This window comes from Nesoenas mayeri (assembly GCF_963082525.1).
Source record: "Nesoenas mayeri genome assembly, chromosome: 1".
Lineage (NCBI taxonomy): Eukaryota > Metazoa > Chordata > Aves > Columbiformes > Columbidae > Nesoenas > Nesoenas mayeri.
This window is the reverse complement of record NC_137541.1, coordinates 88,506,741-88,528,148: the sequence shown is the minus strand read 5'-3', so window position 1 is coordinate 88,528,148 and position 21,408 is coordinate 88,506,741. Positions and strand designations below refer to the sequence as shown.

Below are 21,408 nucleotides of genomic sequence, written 5' to 3'. Positions count from 1 at the left end.
GCTAGTAGCTGCCATGCATGATAATGCAACAATTGTAATTTTACCATTTTATGGCACTTTGCTCCTTCAAATATTTCCCCCATACCTTGTGTTGTGGAATATACCTCCTAAAGGCTCAGCTCTGTGTTTCAGACAGTGATTAGAACTTCTGAATCAGAAGATAAGGAGGAGTTGAGGCCTCCTGTAAATAGCAACAGATGAAGTAAGAATATACTAAAAACATCACATTCAGGTGTTTTTGTACATATTTGACACTGTGTAACACCTCTTTGAAGGAAGTCTCTTGCTATTTTATATACATTAGAGACACAGCAAGCTTGAATAGAGCAGATGTTCAGTTAATTCCATCACATTACCAATGTGTGGAAGTCCCAAGCTGACTCCTGGCAACCACAGACTAGCCAGCAGTTCTCCATGGACGTGAAATCCATCTAGAGAAGCAACGAGTTCAGGTTTTGGCAGCTTGGAAGTTCCCAACTGGCAGTGTCCTCACTTCATCCACTCTACTTTTGTGGATCTGGAAGGCAGGTGTCACCCAGCGGCCGCAGGAACACTGCTCACCCCGCCAGCTGAAGGAGCCCAGCTTCGACGTGCATTTGGGACACAGAAGCTGCAAGAAAAACACATGATCCGGTCTAAGGCACACACGGATGTAGGTCTACTTAAAATGTACTTCTATGGTATGTTAAATTGTGGCAACCTGCACTGAGCCAGCTCTTTTCCTTCTAACACTTCCAGGAAGGTAAATGGGCTGAAAAACAGGCAAAAAAGCTAAACCGGCATGGCTGCTTAGCCCTGGGGTATAGCAAGCAGCACTGCTGGAAGAAGGGAGCAGGGGGAAATGCAGCTGCTTGGACCTGGTGTGGTTCCAATACAGTTTTCCCAGTCGCCAGAAAGCCTCTGTCAGCCTGAGACCACAACAGGATTTATAAGTCACACAAACTCTTTTCTCATACTAAAAACAAACCACAGATAAACCCTGTCCAACACAGTGGCTAGTGTTCTCAGCCAATGAGATCACCAGCTCATTCCCTTATAAAAGGATATTTAAGAATCTGTTCATAAGCTGCAAAAAATTCACACCAGAAAGGCTGGGAGACCCAGGCCCTTGTGTGGTGGCTTTCGCATCGGGGAATGGAAACAGTTTGTTCTGCCTTCAAAATCAAATGAAAGAAAACAACACACACAAAAAAAGGCATATGCTCCCCTTCACCTGTCCTTCCATTACTCCGAGCAGCGCTGGCTCCATCCACTGCACGGGCTCGGTGAAGTACGAGGTGCACTTCTCACGTCCATCGCCACAAAGCTGAGCAGAGTCTGTTATCCTCTTGTGGGCAAAGGCTGCTGGTCCGCTTCCTTCCACGTGGGACAAAATGCTGGAGCTACGGAACAGAGCGCGCCTGCCCGCCACGACAGAGGGGAAAAAAAGAAGTAAAACATCCAATTTCACTTTAAGTAATCCATAAAAGGTAGTTAAAACAGTAAATCCCAAAATATACAATAAGTTTCTTCTGGGGAAACTGATTGTCAAAAACAAACTAGAAGGTATGGTTTCAGAGCAAGCAACTTGACAGAGTCACGCAGTATTATTACACTTGCCTATAGAATGCAGCAGGTTAGGCTGCACAAGTGCTGCACAACTTCATGGAACAAAAGTTTCGTATTTCAAAGGTACTTTTATCTAATTTTTGTGGCCTACACTGTATGGAAACAGGGAAGAGTTCATTCCTGTCCTGACAATAATGACATGCCCATCAATTTACACGGGCTGTGTTCCTTAATTTTGAAATGACATTTAATGGAGAAATATGAAAGGTTCAGTACCTGCATTTCCTGCACCTGTAGAGAACCTCTGTGTTTGGAGTTTGGCACATACTGGTTGGATCAACAGCAAAGACTTCTCGGGGTAAGTCTTGAATTTCTGCAAAGGGAGTCATGAATCAGATCAACACAGTCACACTGCATTTCTGTGGGACAAGACAGCACTGCGCCTCTGCCCCAGTCACGACACGCAGAAGCCACCTTCTTCACATTTGTTTGTCCACTCACCAGCTCCCTTAGATAAGTTGAAAACAGAAGAGCCTCATCCCACCATACCTGAGGTCAGGATTCACTTAATGCAAGGAACTGGGATCTAGCCTTAGAAATGGTAAAATAGTGGCATTCCACTTTATGATCCTACTTAAACGGAAAGTAAAGGCAGAGGAGGAGTTAGAACAGTTCTGCCAAACTTTTGGCACACATACAGAAAGTCAGCTTACGAATGGGAACTGCTAAGCAGAATGCCACATAAATGGAGAGAGCTGTCCTGCTGAATATGCAACACTGACATCTTGCAAAACAGCTACGGATTGCTATTTTATCATAAAATTTCACATATGTACAGATATTTACTACAGTGAACCTTTTGCAAATCAAAATACGAAAGTTTACTTCACACCTTGATTTTAACTTTATCTCCATTTCACACTTGTTAGTTTTATTTTTTTTTAATTCCATTGACTTATTTTTAGAGGATATTAAGTTTGCCTAGCCAGGTACATGAAAATCATAAAATATATCAAATTGACTTTTAGCATTTCGAATTTTTCCTAAAGAGAACAGTCCCTTATGGATCTTATTTCTCAAAGACATGTTTTGTCCCACTGACGAGCTACAGTTCTCTAGAACCAGTACGATGTAAATGTTTGCGCAGCCAAACCGAGGCTTGGTGATTTGAGGTCAATACTCTTAAGCCAACCATCTCCACCATGGCCTTCCGTGTGCATTTCAGGACACACCTGGGACCCCCCTCCTCGGGGGTCGGCCCCAACCTTCACTCCGAGCGCCCGCCCCGGCTCAAGGCCGATGCTCAGCCCCGCCGCCTCCTCCGCCACTCACCGGGGTACCTCTCCGTCAGCATCTGCAGCCGGTACCGCTTGTAGAGGGCGCTGGCGCTGTCCACGGAGCAGCCCATCGCCTCGTAGAGCCTCAGCTGCCCCTGGAAGCCCGGGTTCACCCTGCGGCGGGGGTGAGAGGAGAGCGGCGTGAGGGGGCGCCGGGCGGGCGGGGAGCGGGGAACCGCGGACGGGGGTCGGAGACCCACTCGGCGTCGGGTTTGGCGGCCCTGACGGCGGCGTACGCCTCCTCCCAGCCGAGTCCCTCCGTCTTCATGAGGTAGGCGGTCACCACGGCCACGCTGCGGCTCACCCCGGCCTGGCTGCAAGGGCAGGACAAGACAGGGCCGCCGGGCCGTGAGGAGCGACGCCCGGGGGAAGCGGCCACCCCCGGCCCCCGCCGCCCCGGCCCTCACCAGCGGACGAGGACGGCGCAGCCTCCCGCCCGCGCCGCGCCGATGAAGGCGGCGCAGTCGTCCAGGCGGCTCAGCAGGTCGGCGCCGGGCTCGTCCAGTACCCGGACGTACATGGCCCGCAGCCCCGGCACCGCCGGCGGCTCCTCCGCGTCCACCGTCAGCACCGCCCCCACCCCCGCCGCCGCCAGCGACTCCGGGGACGTGCACGACTCCGCGCCGCCCACGTAGAGCCCCGGCAGCACCGGCACCATCCCGCCGCTCCAGCAACCCGCGGCCGCCGACATGGCAGCAAGCACGCCGCGCCTGGGCGGGCCGCCACTCCCAACATGGCGCTGTGCCTCGCCCGGCAGGCCCGAGGCCCCACGGGAAGGGCGTTGCCATGGAGGCGGCGGGGACCGCGTTGTCGCCGGGCGGTGGCGCGCTGGGGCCGGCCCCGCCGGCAGCGACCAGCCGGGAGCCGCCGGGAGCCGGCGGCAGGGCCGGGGCCACTCCTGGCGGGGGTGCCACGCGTGGGCCGCCTCGCCATGTCTGCAGGTATGGCGGCTGGGAATGTGCCTGGTGGGAACCATGGCGGGCCGACGGCCTTGACAGGCATGAGAAACAGAATCACAGAATATTCGGGACTGAAAGGGACCTCGGAAGATCATCCAGTCCAATCGCTGCATTGGAGCAGGAACACCCAGATGAGGTTACACAGGAACATGTCCAGGCGGGTTTTGAATGTCTCCAGAGAAGGAGACTCCACAGCCTCCCTGGGCAGCCTGTTCCAGTGCTCTGGCACTCTCACTGAGGAGAAGTTTCTTCTCTAATTTAAATGGAACCTCCTGTCTTCCCATTTGTACCCGTTCCCCCTTGTCCTATCATTGGTTGTCACCGAGAAGAGCCTGGCTCCATCCTCATGACACTCACCCTTTACATATTTATAAACATTAATGAGGTCACCCCTCAGTCTCCTCTTCTCCAAACTAAAGAGACCCAGCTCCCTCAGCCTTTCCTCATACGGGCGATGCTCCACTCCCTTCATCATCTTTGTGGCTCTGCACTGGACTCTCTCCAGCAGTTCCCTGTCCTTCTGGAACTGAGGGGCCCAGAACTGGACACAATATTCCAGGTGTGGTCTCACCAGGGCAGAGTAGAGGGGAAGGAGAACCTCACTCAACGTACTAACCACCCCCCTTGTAATACACCCCAGGATGCCATTGGCCTTCCTGGCCACAAGGGCACAGTGCTGGCTCATGGTCATCCTGCTGTCCACCAGGACTCCCAGGTCCCTTTCCCCTACACTGCTCTCTAACAGGTCGTTCCCCAACTTATACTGGAAATTTGTGTCAGTGCACCACTGTCTTTTTCCCTTACCAATATTTAAGTAATAATTTCCATAATAATCCTCACACATCTGTGAGTACCAGTGCGATTCTCTCCTCCTCATGTCCACAAGTGTCTGTCTCACCTCGTCCTTTTTAAAATCAAGGGGTATCACACCTCCCTTTCCTGTCTCCTTACAAATGCTCAGAAGACAAATACATATCGTTAAAGAATCTCCCAATATGTTGTTATTAAAATCCCATTCTTTTGTAAATTAATCCTGTGGGTTTGAGGCCCCTATTTGCTACTGTTTGTGTGTTTTGCATTGAGGTTGTGTGTGTTTGTTTTGTGGGCTTTTGTTTCGGTTTTGTTTGTTTGGTTTTGTTTTGGTGGGGTTTTTGTTGTTTATTTAGTTTGGGGTTGGTGGGGTTTTTTTGGTTTTTGTGGTTTTTTTTGTTTGTTTTGTTTTGTTTTTGTTGTTGTTGTTGTTTGGTTGGTTTGGTTTGGTTTGGTTTGGTTTGGTTTTACTTTGGATATATGGTAGAAATGACTCTCTGACACTCTCAGACTGATTTTCTAGTAACTGGTTTCTCCTGCATGGAGTCAGTGGGCTGCCCTTTTGAGATGGGTTCCTGGAGTTTGCTTCAATGCAGCCTCCAGCAGGGGTTAGAATAGATCCAGATAGACCAGGGGTGAGCACCATGGGAAAACCCAATGTCTGATTTTCCCATTCTGACTTCTGCTGTCCTTCCTCCTCAGAGTAGTCCCATGATGCCAATGGCAAGCATGGTGTGGAAAGGACCTTTTTAATGTCACAGGTTTTGCATCCCTGTGAACCATTTTTGTTAGGCACATTATGAGCAGGTTATGCTTCCCATTGCAACCTAAACTGGAAGCCAGACCAAATAATTCCTTACTGGCTTCATTTATAACATCTGAATGTGCTCTTGCTGCTGAAAATCAAACGTCTGGCCCATCTTGAATACTGCCCCACTCCTCTATTTTATAGTAGCTCTCATGAATTTTGAACTGCAAAATAAGCATTGTAACTAAATCCAGATTTTTATTCTGATCTCTTACTGCTAACTGAGCTGTGACTTGCATTCAGCACTGAAATCCCATGCAGCATAGACAAGAGAGGTCATACCTACTGGTAATTCCAAAGTTAGTTACGTGTAACACCACTGAAGACTACAGGGCAATGCAGAAATCTTGGTGCTGCCACTTTTTTTCTGCTTATCATAAGGTTCAGGTCTGTTCCATGGCAAAAGGAGACAAAGCACTCACTTTTCCTCCCATAGGTAAGGATACTCCTCCTTAGCTCTCAGCAGGAAAACTGTGCAAAACATTACCACCCAACACATCACCAGCCTTAGCTTTTCCTTCTTCTCTCCAAAGTCCCCAGTGCTTCACTTCCTCCTCAAGCCTTTTTGTCCAAGGTGCGGTCTACCATGTAGCTGCAAGTTTTCTCCAGCCTAGGCTAAACCTTGCAAGTTTCTGAGCAGAATTGAAATGTCAGATTTCATTAGAAAGAGCTATGGTAAAGTTATCACCTCATGTGGGATGTGTAACCTTACCCTACTACCCCCGTATGAGTTACGAGAGCCTGAAAGCATTCTAGCACAGCTCCGGATGAGACAGCTGTAGGCAACAAAACTGTTGCAAAAATGGTCTGCAAGGGCCTCTTGGATCCTCAAAGGATGCTGTCTGGCTGCAGAGGAGGTGAGACTGGCCATCAACTCAGACCTGATGAGGTGAAACCTAAACCTGGCGCGAAGGGAGATTGTTATCCCCTTCCTGCAGCAGAGGCAGAGGGAGCTGACATACTAGGGAGCTGCTGTCACACTGCAGCCAACATAGAGATCCTGCTGAGGGTGCTACCCGTGTGCTCTTTGAGGTCTCCCTCGCCTAGGGAGCATGCAGCAGTTGTCAGCCTTGCTGCAAGATGGACAGTAGGACAGCGGCTTCCAGAGCTGTAGAGCTTCCACGCAGTACTGGTGGCCCACCGAGCAGACCAAGATGGCTCTTTGTGCTTGAGATGGGCTCCAAGGCTTCTGAGAGAGCCAGTCCACCACAGCTTAAAATTTGCCATCATCTTCCCTCACCTCCTCTGCTTGCCCTAGCGCCTGATTGCACAGTGGGCAAGCCAGCAAGCTGCTCCAGACAAAGGCAAATCCCCTCTTTGGATGGATTAGTTTTAAATCACATAAACCTGACCCAAAGGGAAGAGTGGGACTGTGTGTCTGAGATAGAGAATCTCTGACAGCTCTCGTTTAGGTTATTTTAAGCTATAGAACTGCATTACCTGTGCAAAACCTCCTTTCCAGTTGTCATTGCTACCAGCTAAAAATAAAGAGCCTATTGGAAAAGAATTCATACAAGTTTTCAGTAACAGCCCATATAATCTAGCACAGGAAAAACAACAACAACAACAACAAAAACATACTGAAAAGAAAGACAGGTGGAAATTAAAACCAGAGCAAACTCTGTATGGACGTTTAGTCATGAAAGCAGTTAACAATTGGAGCAAAGTACTGTGAGGAAACACTGGGTTAACCATCTCGAGCAATTTTGAAGGAAGTCTGCAGGCAAGTGCACATTATTGAAGGGGCTATGAGTTTTACGGCACAATTTTAATACCAGGGAATTATATGAGTACTAAGCGGTGGTTAATCATCTCTGTTAGCCTTCAAATTTGTGAATTTGGAGGGGCAGACAGTACCATCTACAACTAAAACCAGTGGCAGAGGCAAGAGGTAGGGCCCACAGATGGAGGCTCCCCAGCATTGATCCAGTTGTGGTTTGACCACTACACTTCGTAATAGCTCCTGGGGCCGTGGATGACAAGGGAATGCAAAAAATATGTGATTTCGCAGTGAAAACCTGTGGAGGAGGCAAGTATAAAATCTGTGGGGCAGAGCCCATAGGCAGCTCAGCACCTAAGAGCTTTGCACGACTGAGGCTGCACTCCCTGAACAGCTTCGCTGTTTCTCTGTACTCCCCTTTGCTGTGTTTGCCACCTGCAGCCTGAGGCAACATGTCCTGAATTTGCTCACCACTCCTAAAATAGACTAAATATTTTTTTCGGTCTGATTTGCAAACCCTTGTTCCCCCCCATCTCTGCCTCCCCCCTTCAGCCTTTGTTGTCTTCTCCCGCACCACTGAAATTTTTGACCGTTTGTTCTCCCCCGGGTTCCGGGAAACCGTGTGACTAATTAAGCAGTTGGGGCAAGCTCAGGTGCAAGGAAAAAACAAGTCAGATGATGGGCCGCTGCCTACTCACGCCAGCGAGTGCATTCCATCTCAGCATGTGTCTGCCTTGCCACTTCATAAGGGAAAAGAAAACGCCGGGCTTCCCGGGGCTGCCTGCTCCAGAGCCTCACAGCACAACCTGATCAGCAAAAGTGAGTTTTCTGCTGCAGAAGCAGAAGTGCAGGATGCTTGGGCAGAGGTTTATCTGCCTCTTCCCTACTGGAAGAATTTGTCCCATGTACCTTGTCACACGTTCGAGTGGCTGTGCTCCTTCAGGCTTATAAGTAGTGCCAGGCACACACATTAAGGAGGTTTCATAAGAAGAAGAGTCTGCAGCCCACAACCTGAGTTGCCAGAGGTAGCATGCAACGCGGGGGTGGAAGGGCTAATGGTTGGGGACATCTTCAAAAAGACATTAATGAAAGACAGTGACTCAGGGTTTCTGTGTCTTCCTCACATCTAAATGCAGCAGGAGCTTGAAGCTCCCAATTTGCATGGGTCCTACTGGTGAAGGGCCTACCAGCATTTCTTGCCCTTTGGAGAAGGAATGTCTCTCAGCTTCTGCTGAGCTCAGAATTTAGTGGGAGCTGGGAAATCCTACATGGTAGCATCTCGTCCCTTGGAGCAGAAACATCCCAGCTTTTGCTGTGCTGTTGGCGGCCAATTTAACCTCAGATTTTTGAAAGACTGCTGTTCCCTGCGTTAGAACACTCTGTGTGTCTGTACTGGACTCCATGTGTCTACTTTTATCCCTGTATTGGGAGGAAGGATGTCTGCATCTCCCTGCAGGAAACCTCAAAGACTTGTAAAGGCAGCCAGCAACAGAGAAAGGGGCTCACTCTTGATACTCTGAAGGAGGATTTCACCATAACCCTGTGTGGGTGGAACGTTCGTACCTGTCTCCATGCTCTCAGCATCTGCAGACATGCAGTTACTCCACATGTCAGACAAAAAAGAAGAGTTTCCCAACTGCCGATTTGATGCTCAATTACAGAATGGAGCATGACAGCTACTACTACCATGTATTAATAGCTCTGCTTCACTGTATGGCTTTAACAGCTGTAGCAACCAAGATTTATAATGACACATTACGTTCAGCAGTGCATCACGCAAGGAAAATAATCTGACAGTGCCAGGTCACTGAGCTGACTTACAAGTTTTTAAATGTGTTTCTTCTGCCAAATTTGCTGCCCTGTTTACTGAATTGAAATGAACAAGTTGCACTGTGTTCATAAAACTCCATACTTGCCTCTGTTTTGGCAGCTCCCAGACACTTCCTGACCTGTCACACTGCCATCCCAGGAGCCATTTGGTCCTTCTTCCTTCCCCATCTTTTCTTTATAAAACCCTTTGAAACAGGTGCTGTGGTGTATATCCCGAAGAGGGGTACACCACAGAACAGGAGAGGAAGGACGGAGCACTGGGAGAGCTGGGAGGAGGCACTGGGGACATGGGCAGGAATGAGGAATGGAGCATCTGTGGGAGAAGGGCAAGATGGTGGTTGTTCAAGCGCAGAGGGGGACCATGGCTGCCACTGCTCACTGCCTCTCAGCAGGAATTTGTATCCCAGTTGCTCTCAGAGAAAGGATGTCTTTGAAAAATCGGGATCATCCGTTACATCTCCCTAGGCTCGGAATTACAGCTGTCAGTGGGAAAGTCTGTCCTAAATAAATGTGAAGTGTTAAGGCTGTGCCCTGGAGCTGAGTTTGGGCCCACGTCAGAGCCACCTCAGCCAGTAGAGCACCCACGTTTTTTAATCTGCCGTCTCGCCAGCGGGCTGTGTGTTTCCACATTTTCCATCCTCACAGCCCAGTAATCCACCATGCAGACACAGGCAGATGGACAGCAGGAGGCTGGCTCTCATCAGGGGCAAATGGGCTTGTTCTCCTGGACGTTCATTACTCAAAGATGCATTCCTTCTTATTCCTGCAACTTACGCAGGAGTCTCGTCCAGCAGGCTTAAAATGGCATTTCAAACTGTCCTGTCCCACGGACTCCTTCAGTGCAAATAGTGAAAAGCGATTAAAAATAGCAAGTGTATTGTCAGGACATTTAAATTCACTACAGAGTGTGCTGCACTTCCACTGACAGATACTCAAGTTCTGCAAATCAGAGGAGGCAGAAAACACCCCAGGTACTCTTTAAGATACAGTTGAGATATGTCTTTGCTTTTACAAACATTTTTGTGAAACAAGAACTTGTAAACAAATAAAATATGAATGTTTTATTAATACTTTAACATCTGTAACTCCAGTTTATCTTTGCCTTTATTGGTATCTAATTAATTTTACCAATAAAATATTTTTCAACATGTAATTTGATTGCTGTTTTCCCATGGGACAACAGAAAATATACTGTCCAAAATGATCAGTTACTGTCATAAGGCAATATTTGAGGCAGAAATATTGCTGCGAACATACTCTTTAAGAGGCAAGACCATTCACTATTTTAACCTCCAAGTGAGACATTTCCTCACTGGTGGTTATGGCTCTATTATTTATGCTACTACTTCTTTTTGAGTTCCCTATTTCTCTTTCTTGTTTTAGAAACATGGGAAAAAATGTTGAGAGAGACCTGGATCCTCATGTCCAACTCTGTACCACCACAGACAATCATATTACGTATTTTCTAGCTCCATCTTGAAAACAGTTAGTTTTATTCCCCTCTCTCCTGTGATGCTTTGAATTCATGATCATCTCATTGGACAAAAAAGATGGTAACTTGCCTTGAATCTGATTCTTGTGACAATTTTATCCTTTAACTTAAATAGGTCTTTTTGTTTCCTGCTATTTATTCTGATGGCGAGTTATCCGAGAAAAATAAATAAGTAAATAGACCCACCAACCCATCCCATATTCCTGCTCATCTTTGGCTTTGTTGGTGACGCAAGGCAAGTCTGTTTGGTTGGCAAAGAGGAGCTTTTCAGTTTCCTCTTACAAGGTCAGCTCCGTGTGTGTGCACGTTTTGATTCATCTTTCTTGACTGTGTATGACCAAACAGTCTAACAGATGTGTGTGTGTGCGTGTTGGGTTTTTTTTTCCTCAATGCTTTGTAAATACTTTTTTGGCTCTACTACAAATACATGAACTGGCTTGTCCTAGTATAAGCTTTGGGTTTTTTTTCGCCTCTGCTGAGTCCTGATTATCCTACAGAAGGCAAATACTCCAGGTCCTTTCTCTCTTCCTTTGTTGGAACACTGAGGGTTTACAGAAGAAATTTCAGCCTCTATCCCTACAGTGCGTGATCTCGCACCGTGTACTACTAAACCCCAGCCGGTTTTTATTACTCTATATCTCCAAATTATTGCTTCCTAATAGTTCTGTCCTCCTCCACGTCTCCAGTGTCTCCCACCGCCCATCAACTGTGGTTTTCAGTAGCACGCTGTTTCAACACTTTCGCCGTGTCCTTGCCAGTGCATCCTTGCAGTTTCTGTGTTAACTCTTAGTCTGGCTGTTTCTGATGAGGCACTATACTAAACTCTTCAGCAGAGCCTGGAAATGTTGGATCTACGCTGACAGTTGTTCTGCCCGGGAGAAGGTACCTGTGGGAAAGCCATGCTGTGTTTCAGTCTGCTTTCCACTGTGGTTCACTCCCCTGTCTTCGGTTATTCCCTTGAAATGTTTAGAACGTTGCCTTCCATTCCATATACAGTTGTACACATTTTGGGGGGGAGGGAGGGAAGCGACCATTGGGCGCCCCCCACTGCCACCTGTGGAGCGAGCCCTTGGAGCCGGGGGGGGTGAAGGCTCCATGACGCGGGGGGCCAAACCCACCCTCTCCCCACCCGGGTCCCCGCTGGGCTCCTGGGCCCAGCGCCCGGCTGCCCCAACAGCGGCCAAAGCCGCCCCCGCTCCCCCGCGGCGGGAGGGCTGGGACGGAGACAGAGGGGGGAAGGGCGGGTAAGCCCCGCCGCAGCGGCCGTTACTGGGGCGGCCGTTACTGGGGCCGCCTCGCGCCCCGCCCGCCGGTTACCTCACGGCGGGGATGGGGAGGGGGCAGGGGCGGGGCGGCGGCGCACCCATAAAGGGCGGGCTCGGGGAGCTGGGGGGGACGTACGCGCGAGGCTGGCGCGGTCGCTCGGGGTGCACGGCGCGGCTTGAGCGGTGAGCGGCGGGGGTGGGCGGTTCGAGGCTCCGCTGCGGGGCAACGGGCGGGGTCGCTTAACTTGAGGAATCTCCTCCAGGCAGGCGCTCGGTGACGCTTTTTAAATTACTGTGGTTACTTAACGGCGCGTTCCGCGCGGGGCAGGTGAGTGCGGGTCCTGAGCCCGGGGTGCGCCCTGCGCGGGGGCCAGTGCCTGTAGCCACCGGAGGGGCTGCGGTTGTAGCCGTCCCGCAACGGGGCAGCCTGATGCTCAGCGCCCCCCTCTCAAGAGCAAACGTGTCTGAGAGGAGCAGTGCCGCCGGGGTTTGAGGGGGCTTGTGCTGTTGTAGCGTCACAGGGGTGCTGCTTGCTGCAGGTACGGTTGTCTACGTTTTTTTAGGTGTTGTGTCAAGTTATATGCCTTACGGGGGAAAAAAAGCTGCTGGTGCAGAGTAATGTACTTCATGATGACAAAGGTGAAGGCACGTTGTCCTTGCTCCTCCTGCCTCTGATTCGAGGTTTGCATCCAAGTGAAGCTATGATACTCTACACCTGGTATTAAAAATAGGTGATGCCTATCTTGACTTTGGAGTTGCTTTTTTCCTGGTGAATGAGCATCTTCAGGTATCAGATCTTCTTGTGATGGAAGGTGTTGGTGGTGAAAGGAGGCATGTGAGCTGCTAGCACCCCAAGTACTTTAAAGCTACTAAGATCCTATTGTTACTAATGTAAATCTTGCAGAGTAGGCAACACATGAGTGATTTGGGGATGGGAGGCTTCACAGGTTGACAGCCTGAGAGAATTAAACTATCCACTGTATCAGAAATGAAATGCTTCAGCTTCATGCCACAAGGGCAGCAATGCATGTTGTTTTCCTAGATGAGGCTCACCAAGCAGAACCAAGTGTGGTGTGCGAGGTGGGGTGGGAGGCACTTTCCTTTCTGGTTGCTGGATGGGCTGTGTGTGTTGTCTTGACTGCCGAGAAGGCTAAAAATGGAAAGAAGAGGGCATACTTTCAGAGGTAGTAGCTGAAAGCACTTGCAGCTTAAGCTAGAAGTCATGGAAGACTATATAGTGGTTTGAAGGTGAAAATGTACTTGAATGTGTTTGAAGTGCCTGAGTGCAATTGTTGGCAGGCTTGATTCCTCTGGGTTTATGCTGCATTGCAGTCTTAAGGATTGAGTTTGAAGAACTCCTTTATTTGTCGTGGACTAATTATCTCAGGAACCACAGGTTTGTTTCCTGCCTGCTGGAGCTTATGTGACCCACAGCAGCAGAGTTTGTAATGCAACAGCTCATGCTTAAAGGCAGAAATTGCTTCCCTGGGACCCCTTCTGCCTTTCTATGTATTTTATCCCAGATTTGATCCTCTCCTGTAGAGGAGGTGACAGGTCAAATGAGCTGTGCAAAAATTAAAAGCTGCAAGAGGACAGACATGAAATTACAATAGCTGCTCTTTGAATCTTGCTTGAAAAGTGTTCCACGCACGATGTTGATGCATGTTAGGAAATTATATGGTTGGGTTTTAAACAAGGTAGGCAAGAGTCTCGCTTAAGTCTAACTAGTCTGACCTTGGCAGCTGCAGTCCTCCCAAGTACTTGGGGCAGAAGAAGATGAGGTCTCAATTAGTCTGTAGCTGTCAGGAAGCACCTGGCTGCAATAGAAACCTGGAACACTTAAAAAGATAAGTGTATTAATACCAGTTGGAGTTGCGTGACTGTAGAACATATGTAAGTATCTGCATACTTCAAAACACAAGCCACGTAAGCACAAGATAATGATCTGGTCAGCTGTGACAAGACTCTTTAGAAAGTGCAGAAATTCAGACTAGGCTGTGACCAAGTCTCGTCAGCAAGGTTCTCAAGTCCTTAGTGTTAAAGAGTAACACTAAGATGATATACATCACCTGAATATAAGTCAGCTCCTACAGCCTCATTTGCTCTCCACAAATGAGCAAAAGGTTGGGGCAAGTATGAATATTTCAGAAAAGGTAGTTTGATTATACAAGGTATCTGAAGAACAGTAAAGAGTTGCTTATGAAGACTGGAGTGCAAATTGAATAGTTATCTGACACTGCAGCTGAAATTCTGTCCAGGATGCTGAAGTGTTTATAGCTTTTTGCAGGAGTAATGTGTACTTGGCCTTTATCCTATGAGTGGTAGATGCCGGATGATTGAGATAGGAAAAACTTCAATGAAAAGGAAGAAATCTTGTACCTCTGATGTAATTACAAGTGCTTTTGGTGATCTGGATGTCTAAGCCCTGAAACTATCACTTGAGTGTCAACTCTTGTGTTAGTTGGAGAGAGCAGTTTGAGCTTTATGTATAATGAAACAAGTTCAAAGCTTAGCTTTCAGAAGTGCTTTGCAGTTACAGCTCTCACTGGCTTCACTTGGTGCTGCGGACCTTAGGCAAAGCTTATGTGTGATCTTTGATAATTTTGCTTTGACACAGACTGCTTTGCTGAAGTACTTAGTGCTATCTTGCCAGAAGAAGTACAACGCCAACTAAAATTTTTGCCTGCACTGATAGAGAAGCTTAGTATCTTTTCAGGTGAAAGGCTTGCTGGTAATCATTAGCACATAGAATGACTTCTTTCTGGTGCGTACCTCTTTATATAGACAGAAAAGCAGAGCATTGGATAGGTCTAGGAAGTGTAAGAGTCTGACTTGTCTTTTTTCTTTTTTTTCCTCCACCTCCCTACAGTTTCTTTGGAGAAGAAAGCCCTAAGATGGCAGGCAAAGGAAGTAACACAGACTGCATGTCGTGCAGCGTACTGAACTGGGAGCAGGTCAGCCGTCTGCATGAGGTTCTTACAGAGGTGGTTCCAATCCATGGACGAGGCAACTTCCCAACACTGAAGATAACTCTGAAGGACATTGTTCAGACTGTTCGGAGTAGGCTGAGTGAAGCAGGCATTGTGGTGCACGATGTCCGTCTGAATGGCTCTGCTGCTGGTCATGTCCTGGTCAAGGATAATGGGCTGGGGTGCAAAGACCTGGACCTCATTTTTCAAGTTTCTCTTCCAAGTGAAGCAGAGTTTCAGCTAGTTAGAGATGTGGTGTTGCGATCCCTCTTGAATTTCTTGCCAGAAGGAGTAAGCAAGCGAAAAATCAGTCCAGTTACACTGAAGGAAGCCTACATCCAGAAGCTGGTCAAGGTGTACACAGAGTCTGACCGCTGGAGCTTGATATCGCTTTCCAACAAACATGGCAGGAATGTGGAGCTGAAGTTTGTTGACTGCATACGACGACAGTTTGAGTTCAGTGTGGACTCCTTCCAAATCATACTGGACTCCCTGCTCTTTTACTATGACTACTCGGAAACCCCCATGTCGGAGCACTTCCATCCGACTGTGATTGGGGAAAGCATGTATGGAGACTTTGAAGCAGCTTTTGATCATCTCCAGAACAAGCTGATAGCTACCAAAAATCCTGAAGAGATCCGAGGTGGCGGGCTTCTGAAATATAGTAACCTCTTAGTACGAGACTTCAGGCCCATGGATAAGGATGAGATCAAAACATTAGAGCGCTACATGTGCTCCCGATTCTTCATAGACTTCCCAGACATCCTGGATCAGCAGCGCAAACTAGAGACCTACCTCCAGAACCATTTCTCCAAGGAAGAGAGGAGCAAATATGACTACCTCATGATTCTGCGCAGGGTGGTGAATGAGAGTACGGTCTGTCTCATGGGACATGAGCGAAGGCAGACTCTCAACTTGATTTCTCTGCTAGCACTCAAAGTGCTGGCAGAACAAAACATCATCCCTAATGCCACTAATGTTACCTGTTACTACCAGCCAGCACCTTATGTTAGTGATGTAAACTTCAGTAACTACTATCTTGCAAATGCTCCTGTGCCGTACAGCCAGTCCTACCCCACTTGGTTGCCTTGCAATTGATCACTTCACTTTACTGTTCTTGAATAGAGGCTACTGAAGACCAAGATGCTGAGTGTATGTAGACAAATAATAACTATCAGTTGGAGGTTTTCTAATGGAAATATGACTGCATTGGACTGTCCATTTCCTGGTGTGCAGTAGGAATATGCAACCAGGTGACCTGCTATGAACCTTTCAGTCTCTACAAATGCCAAGAAGCCTTATTACCTCTTCATTAGGGGAAGAGAACCAGCAGCCAGATGTTAGAGGAGTAGTTGCAAAACTTGGTACTAGTTCTGGAAATGGCTATTAATATGTGACCTCAGTGGAATATTCAGTAAACTGGGTTAGTTAGTAGAGGAAAGACTGTATAAAGTCTTGAGCAGAAGCCACTCCTGCAACAGCAATGAAACTCTGCTTTCTATTGCCTAACCTCTTTACTCTGTACTTCCTCAGTTCAAGTTCTGGCCAACGTTCTGTTCAACTGTGCAAAGGTGGACTCATGTTATGCCTGGGCTGCTTCTACTTTCTGGCTGCATAGAACTGGTGACTGTATGGATACTGTCTGTCTTGTAGAGGGCCTAAGTGTTGCTTCCTGTAGTACCTAGGGATACATGGTTCTGCCTCAGGTTCAAGATTAATTTCTTGGAAGTTAAAGATCCATTAGTAAGTCTATCTCTAAAATATAAGCTGGCTAATTTTTTCGTGAGTACAAAAATTTGCCAGGTCGCATCTCCAAACATGTAGCAGAACACAAGCTAAAACTTTGTAAGGTGAAAAGTCCTTGAAATGAGGAATTTAAGCCTCAAATAGAATTGGAACCATAGCTTGAATAGTTAGGATGGAAAAATACTGTTGAGTCCAGGCTCAAGATAAAGCCTTTCTGACTGCATCTTTCAAAACAATTTTTGGCACAGTTGGAAAGTACCACAGCTCTTTGCACTGAGGTTTTGCCCAATTTTCTTCCTCACAAACACACAGCCCTACCCCCCACACCCTTCCTCCCCCAAAAAAAAACCCAAACCACTGTAAGTTGCAGGATAATGTGCACTTCTGCCACAGTATAAATTCCTAAAGTGCCTAGTAAAATTACTTTCTTCTTGTACAACTTCAGGCAGGTCCTGAAGGCTTGTTTTTCTGTCACCACTTAAGAGTTGTGCTTACTTGCCACTATCACCTTGTCACTGTATAAGATGGTATTTTGAGTGGTTAGAGTCAAATTTTTCCTCTTTATGACTCTCACTTGAAGAGGTATATGAATGCTAAGCAGAGCTCTCCACAGAGGCTCTGTGTGGTGAAAGTTTGCCCCTGGAGGTGTATATGCTCCCTTGGAGGTGTAGGTTGCTGACCTTCCTAAAGGGTATGTGCTGAACTTGCTGATTTGAAACTCCTGTGCGTTATAAGGAAGATTAAAAATTCCGCAGTTATGTATATAGCAGCTTTAGAAACTGGTGTATTAATTAGATGATTTTCACTGAATTGCAATAGTAAAATACATATAGTAAATGATCTTGAGTTTCCTTTGCTTAACCAGAGAAGTAGTATGGAAAGACAAATATTAGAGGTATTTAATATGTACTAGTGCAATGTTTAAAAATACTTGTTTGCTAAACCTTTTTTATGACTGTCTCTGCAAGCTCATGTGACCAAAGTGCCTGACAAAACAAATGATTTAAGCTTAGAAGGTAAAGCAGAAAGCAAGTGAAACACCAATGTATGGTTGCTGTTAAAGGTGGGAAACAGTAGCAGTGCAGTACTTAAATGGCAGTAAAAAACTCTATGTTCCTATTAGGACCAAGAACTTCTAGTTACATTGCAAGTTCTGTTGCTTTTATAACTACTTCATAAAGACTGCCTCAATAAAGCAGTGAGCCTGCTCTTTTTCCAGACTTCATTTAGCTTAGGAAGACAAGGAGGGATACAATCTAGAAAGCAGACTGTAGCCAAGCATGCTTTAGCTTTATTTTTTGAACAGTTTTGTAAGCAACTTAGTAGCAAATAACAAATAATTTGGTCTCTTTTGTTGTGTGTTTTTTCATTAAAGACTTCCTGTGTAGTCATCCAAAGCAGCTAAACTTGAAAGTGAACCCAGCCTTTTTCACTAGCTGTGGCTTGGACTTGATGTAGCTCATAGACAAGGCATCTCTCACTCAAGACTTCAACTATGTGGAAGGCTTTTTAAAAACAAATATGATGCCAGTGTTGTGTGTTAAACTTAGTGCAAGCTTGCTGCTGGAATGCAAACTTAGGCATGAATAGCTTCTGCATGCAAGGCAATACTTGGCCTAATATAGAGTATCACTAGAAAGAAGTTGTTTGTTGGGGAGTTTAATTGCTATGATCTCTTAAATAGCTGTTTCTAAAGCCAACCTAAGCTATACCCATTGCAGAAGTAAACCATTGGCTAAAGTGACATTGTTTGATTTGCATATCAGATAGCCTAGACTCATTTATCTGTTTTGTGTCATCTCATGGCTGATCTTTAGAAACTTCTCTGTGCATCAGCTTGTGTGAAGAAGTGGTCAGATGCTCAGGAGGAGTCCTCGTAAACTTGAAACAAACAAACAAACTTATGTTTTACTGGTCTTTGAATGCCTTGGCTGCTGAACATCGGGCCAGGTGCATCTATTGGAAAAGGCAGTGCTAGAAAGAAGGCTCTAATAGATTCCTACTGAGACAGGGCTACGGGGAATTTAAGCTTCCTGCCATAAATATCGTGCTTTTGCCAATGTAACCTGTTGCTGGGGCCTCCAAGGAAGCTTTGTGTTGAATGGCTGGTCCACGAACAGCTGACTTCCTGGGTTTAAGCTTTGAAGGACTGCTGTGTTCCCTGTTTGTCTATTAAGTTTCTCTGGTGTATTAAAAATACTGATGCTTTGTAGCCTGGCTGCTGGGAGTTAAGCTCTTGAACAGTTAAACTACATCCTGAAGCTGCACACTACCTACTGCTTTGGCCCTACTGTATAAGGTGTTGCTGGGACACTGTTTATCTCATTGTCTTCAAAATAATTCTGGCTTGGCAGGTAGAGCAGGTAGCTTTTCATCACTGTGTTGCCAGCAGTCTACTCCTTTCTGTTTCAAGTTGTTCTAGCAGCCTGATATTACATATGGCAGTCGCTTAGTTTGGTGTATGCTAGCTGGTTTGAACTCAGGTTTATCTGGCCTCTCTAGCAAGCAGTAGCGTGAGAATGAGTGCTAGGTAAAAGTTAAAAATTATGACCTTAGGCCAAGTCTATGCTGCCTGCTTGATTCAGTCTCGTTTAGTACTTAATGATGCCTCTGCAAACCTGCTCTATCCTCTGTTGCTCACTTGTGTGTCAAGTGGAGGTTAGAGAGACTACTATACTTCAGATTATTACCCTAACATATTCTCTCTGGGCAGTGGCATCAAAACAAAGCTGCAGTAACAATAAACTGCAAGTCTTGTATCAGTGCATCATTCCTCAGGACTAGGCTTCTAGTGAACTTGTCTGTGCAGTTTAAAATAGCAGTTTTCTTCCTGTAGCTTATAAAGCTCTGCTGGGCTAAGCCGGTCTGAGGTTAAGCATATGTTGTCAATATTTTTGCCAAGTCCCCCTTGACTTACAGGTTACTGATGTGACTTCCTCATTGTAAGATAGATTATTTTTTTTATTTGATAAACATGCTACCAAGGAGACCTAGTAGTAGACTGGGTTTTAATCACTTTGGTGAAATCCCCATGCTGATCCATGGTCCTTCTGAAAAGCTGTAAGGTACAGCATACTTCATACTCCCTCAGCTCAAGATTTGATTGTTGCTGCGGTTGTCATCAGCTAGTTCAGTCAATCACTAAGCTGGAAGTTAAAGACTACTGCTTGCTTTTGAGTAACCATTTTTCACAAGATCCTCACACTTAAATATCAGTATCTTGTCTACAAAGCAGTAGGTAGTATTTAAATCTAGTCTAAATACCTAATGATTTTATTAAAACTTAGACCCAATCTTGGGATTGAGTTCTGGGGTTAAGCCTTTGGTATGTTTTGTGCCTAGGCTTTGTGGGTTTCTGATCACTAGAATAACTACTAATGTTGGTAGTAACGTCTGCTTATCACTCTACAAGTGCTTGAGGAAAGGCCTCTTAGAAGAGAACTTGGACAAATTACTTCAATTTTAAGCTGCCAGTATACTACTGATGGTACTTGTTTACTAGCCCTCTCACTCATTTAATCAAGGTGCCATAGTTGTTAGGCACAGCAATAAGGAATAAGCTGACCATAGTCACTGGCAACTTTGTTTAATTTGGGCATTGGGAGAGCCAAATGGATAGTAATACTTCTAGCCTTTGCGTCTAGGTCTTAATCAACCATTTGTTAAATATGGTGAAGCGTATTTCATATGTTCTTTCAATTAAATTAGTTATAAGGTGGGATGCTGGGCTATAGTTGTTGAAGCTTGGAGGGGGGAATGGTTGGAGCACTCTAGTTTTTCTCACTTCAGTGAAGTGTCTGGATTGGGCTTATCTCTGACTAAAATTGCACTTTCTGTTGAAATTTAGAAGGCCCTTTTTTCTGTTTATATCTTGTATTCTTTTTACTATTAAAAGAAGTCAGCTCTTGGAAAATCTGTTTCGTACCTCTTTGGAAGAAGTGAGTTGTTTTTGTTGTTCTGATGTTTGTTTTTTTTTTAATTTAAGCTGGCAAAACAAGTTATGAGAAATATTTGAATTTGTGATGAGCCCAAAGGTGCGACTGGTCACAGTGACTTGGTCTGCTTTTCTTCACTGTTGTGTTCACTTGTCATTCTTGGAAATTGGGTTTTGGACCTTAATGATTCTGAAATTCTTGTGCAAATAAACTTATACTAAACACTGCTCGCCTCAAGTAATTCTTGCATCTAAATAGTGCCGACAAAGTATTTGTGGAGCTTATTGACCAATGTGTGTTTAAAAAAACCCAACAAAACAAACCCGAACAAACAACAAAAGCACTGGGAGAGGAGAAATAGTGATGGGGTACACTATAATGCTTGGTTTTAGATGTTATTCAAGGTACTTTTTTCTTTCTCATGAATGTACATCTGCCTCAACTTATTGAAGATTGGTTAAGTGAGACACAACTCATCTTTCACTTTAGAGTGACAGTTTATAGAGAATAATTTTTGCCTTCTCTGATTGTTTTCTGGGCTCAACTTGACTTTAAAGCATGTCAAGGTGCAGCCCTAGGTGTGTTCTGTGGTGTCTGGTCTGAGCTGGAGCCTGCCGGTCTGTTCTGTGATGCACTCCAGTTCACAGGCTACTCCAAGTTGGAAGACCCTGTGTACCTCAACTCATGAGGCAAGGAGGTGAGGAACAGTCAGCAATTGCTCTTCATGTTACTTACAGGTTGAAAGTCTTTCTGCTTTCACTCTGTGTCCTAAGAGCTGGTGCTCCTGTATGCCAGTGGTCAATGGGGGTTGAACCTGTCAAAGCTGAATAAAAGCTAGGGGCATGTGGCAGTCTCTCCTTCCTGCTCCTTCTGCTTTAGGATCAGAAATAAATGGACTGTAAGAAGTGTGCTTGCTTCTAATCACCTCCAGAGCTCAGACAAGCTCTAGCCTCTCAGTCAAGAAATGCTGGAGAAATTCTAGTCTTCAG

General features: G+C 46.2%; 2 protein-coding genes across 4 annotated transcripts; one reads left to right on the top strand and one right to left on the bottom strand.

Annotated features, from left to right (window-relative positions):
- Positions 1-3: 3 nt before the first annotated feature.
- Positions 4-3,580, bottom strand: DUSP12 (dual specificity phosphatase 12). Of its 3 annotated transcripts, XM_080363795.1 has the most exons (6): positions 3,293-3,580; positions 3,086-3,199; positions 2,881-2,999; positions 1,825-1,921; positions 1,214-1,400; positions 4-610 (listed from the first exon to the last, which is right to left on the bottom strand). In XM_080363795.1, the coding sequence occupies exons 1-6, from the start codon at positions 3,574-3,576 to the stop codon at positions 449-451; spliced, it is 963 nt and encodes a 320-aa protein (XP_080219921.1). In that variant the 5' UTR covers positions 3,577-3,580; the 3' UTR covers positions 4-448. The 3 variants fall into 3 exon arrangements, with proteins under 3 accessions (XP_080219921.1, XP_080219922.1, XP_080219920.1); XM_080363796.1 differs by lacking the exon at positions 3,086-3,199; XM_080363794.1 differs by having other exon boundaries at positions 2,881-3,199; positions 3,301-3,580.
- Positions 3,581-14,663: 11,083 nt separating this feature from the next.
- Positions 14,664-15,836, top strand: TENT5C (terminal nucleotidyltransferase 5C; the record flags this gene model as incomplete). The annotated part of the gene is made up of 1 exon (XM_080363392.1): positions 14,664-15,836. The coding sequence occupies one exon, from the start codon at positions 14,664-14,666 to the stop codon at positions 15,834-15,836; it is 1,173 nt and encodes a 390-aa protein (XP_080219518.1).
- Positions 15,837-21,408: the final 5,572 nt, after the last annotated feature.

Coding starts and splice junctions, on each gene's coding strand:
- DUSP12 (XM_080363794.1), bottom strand. CDS start 3,576: ATGTCGGCGGCCGCGGGTTGCTGGAGCGGCGGGATGGTGCCGGTGCTG. Junction 1,922..2,880: donor GCTGACGGAGAGGTACCCCG/GTGAGTGGCGGA, acceptor CTCCCTTTGCAG/AAATTCAAGACTTACCCCGA. Junction 611..1,213: donor TCGGAGTAATGGAAGGACAG/GTGAAGGGGAGC, acceptor TTTTTCTTGCAG/CTTCTGTGTCCCAAATGCAC.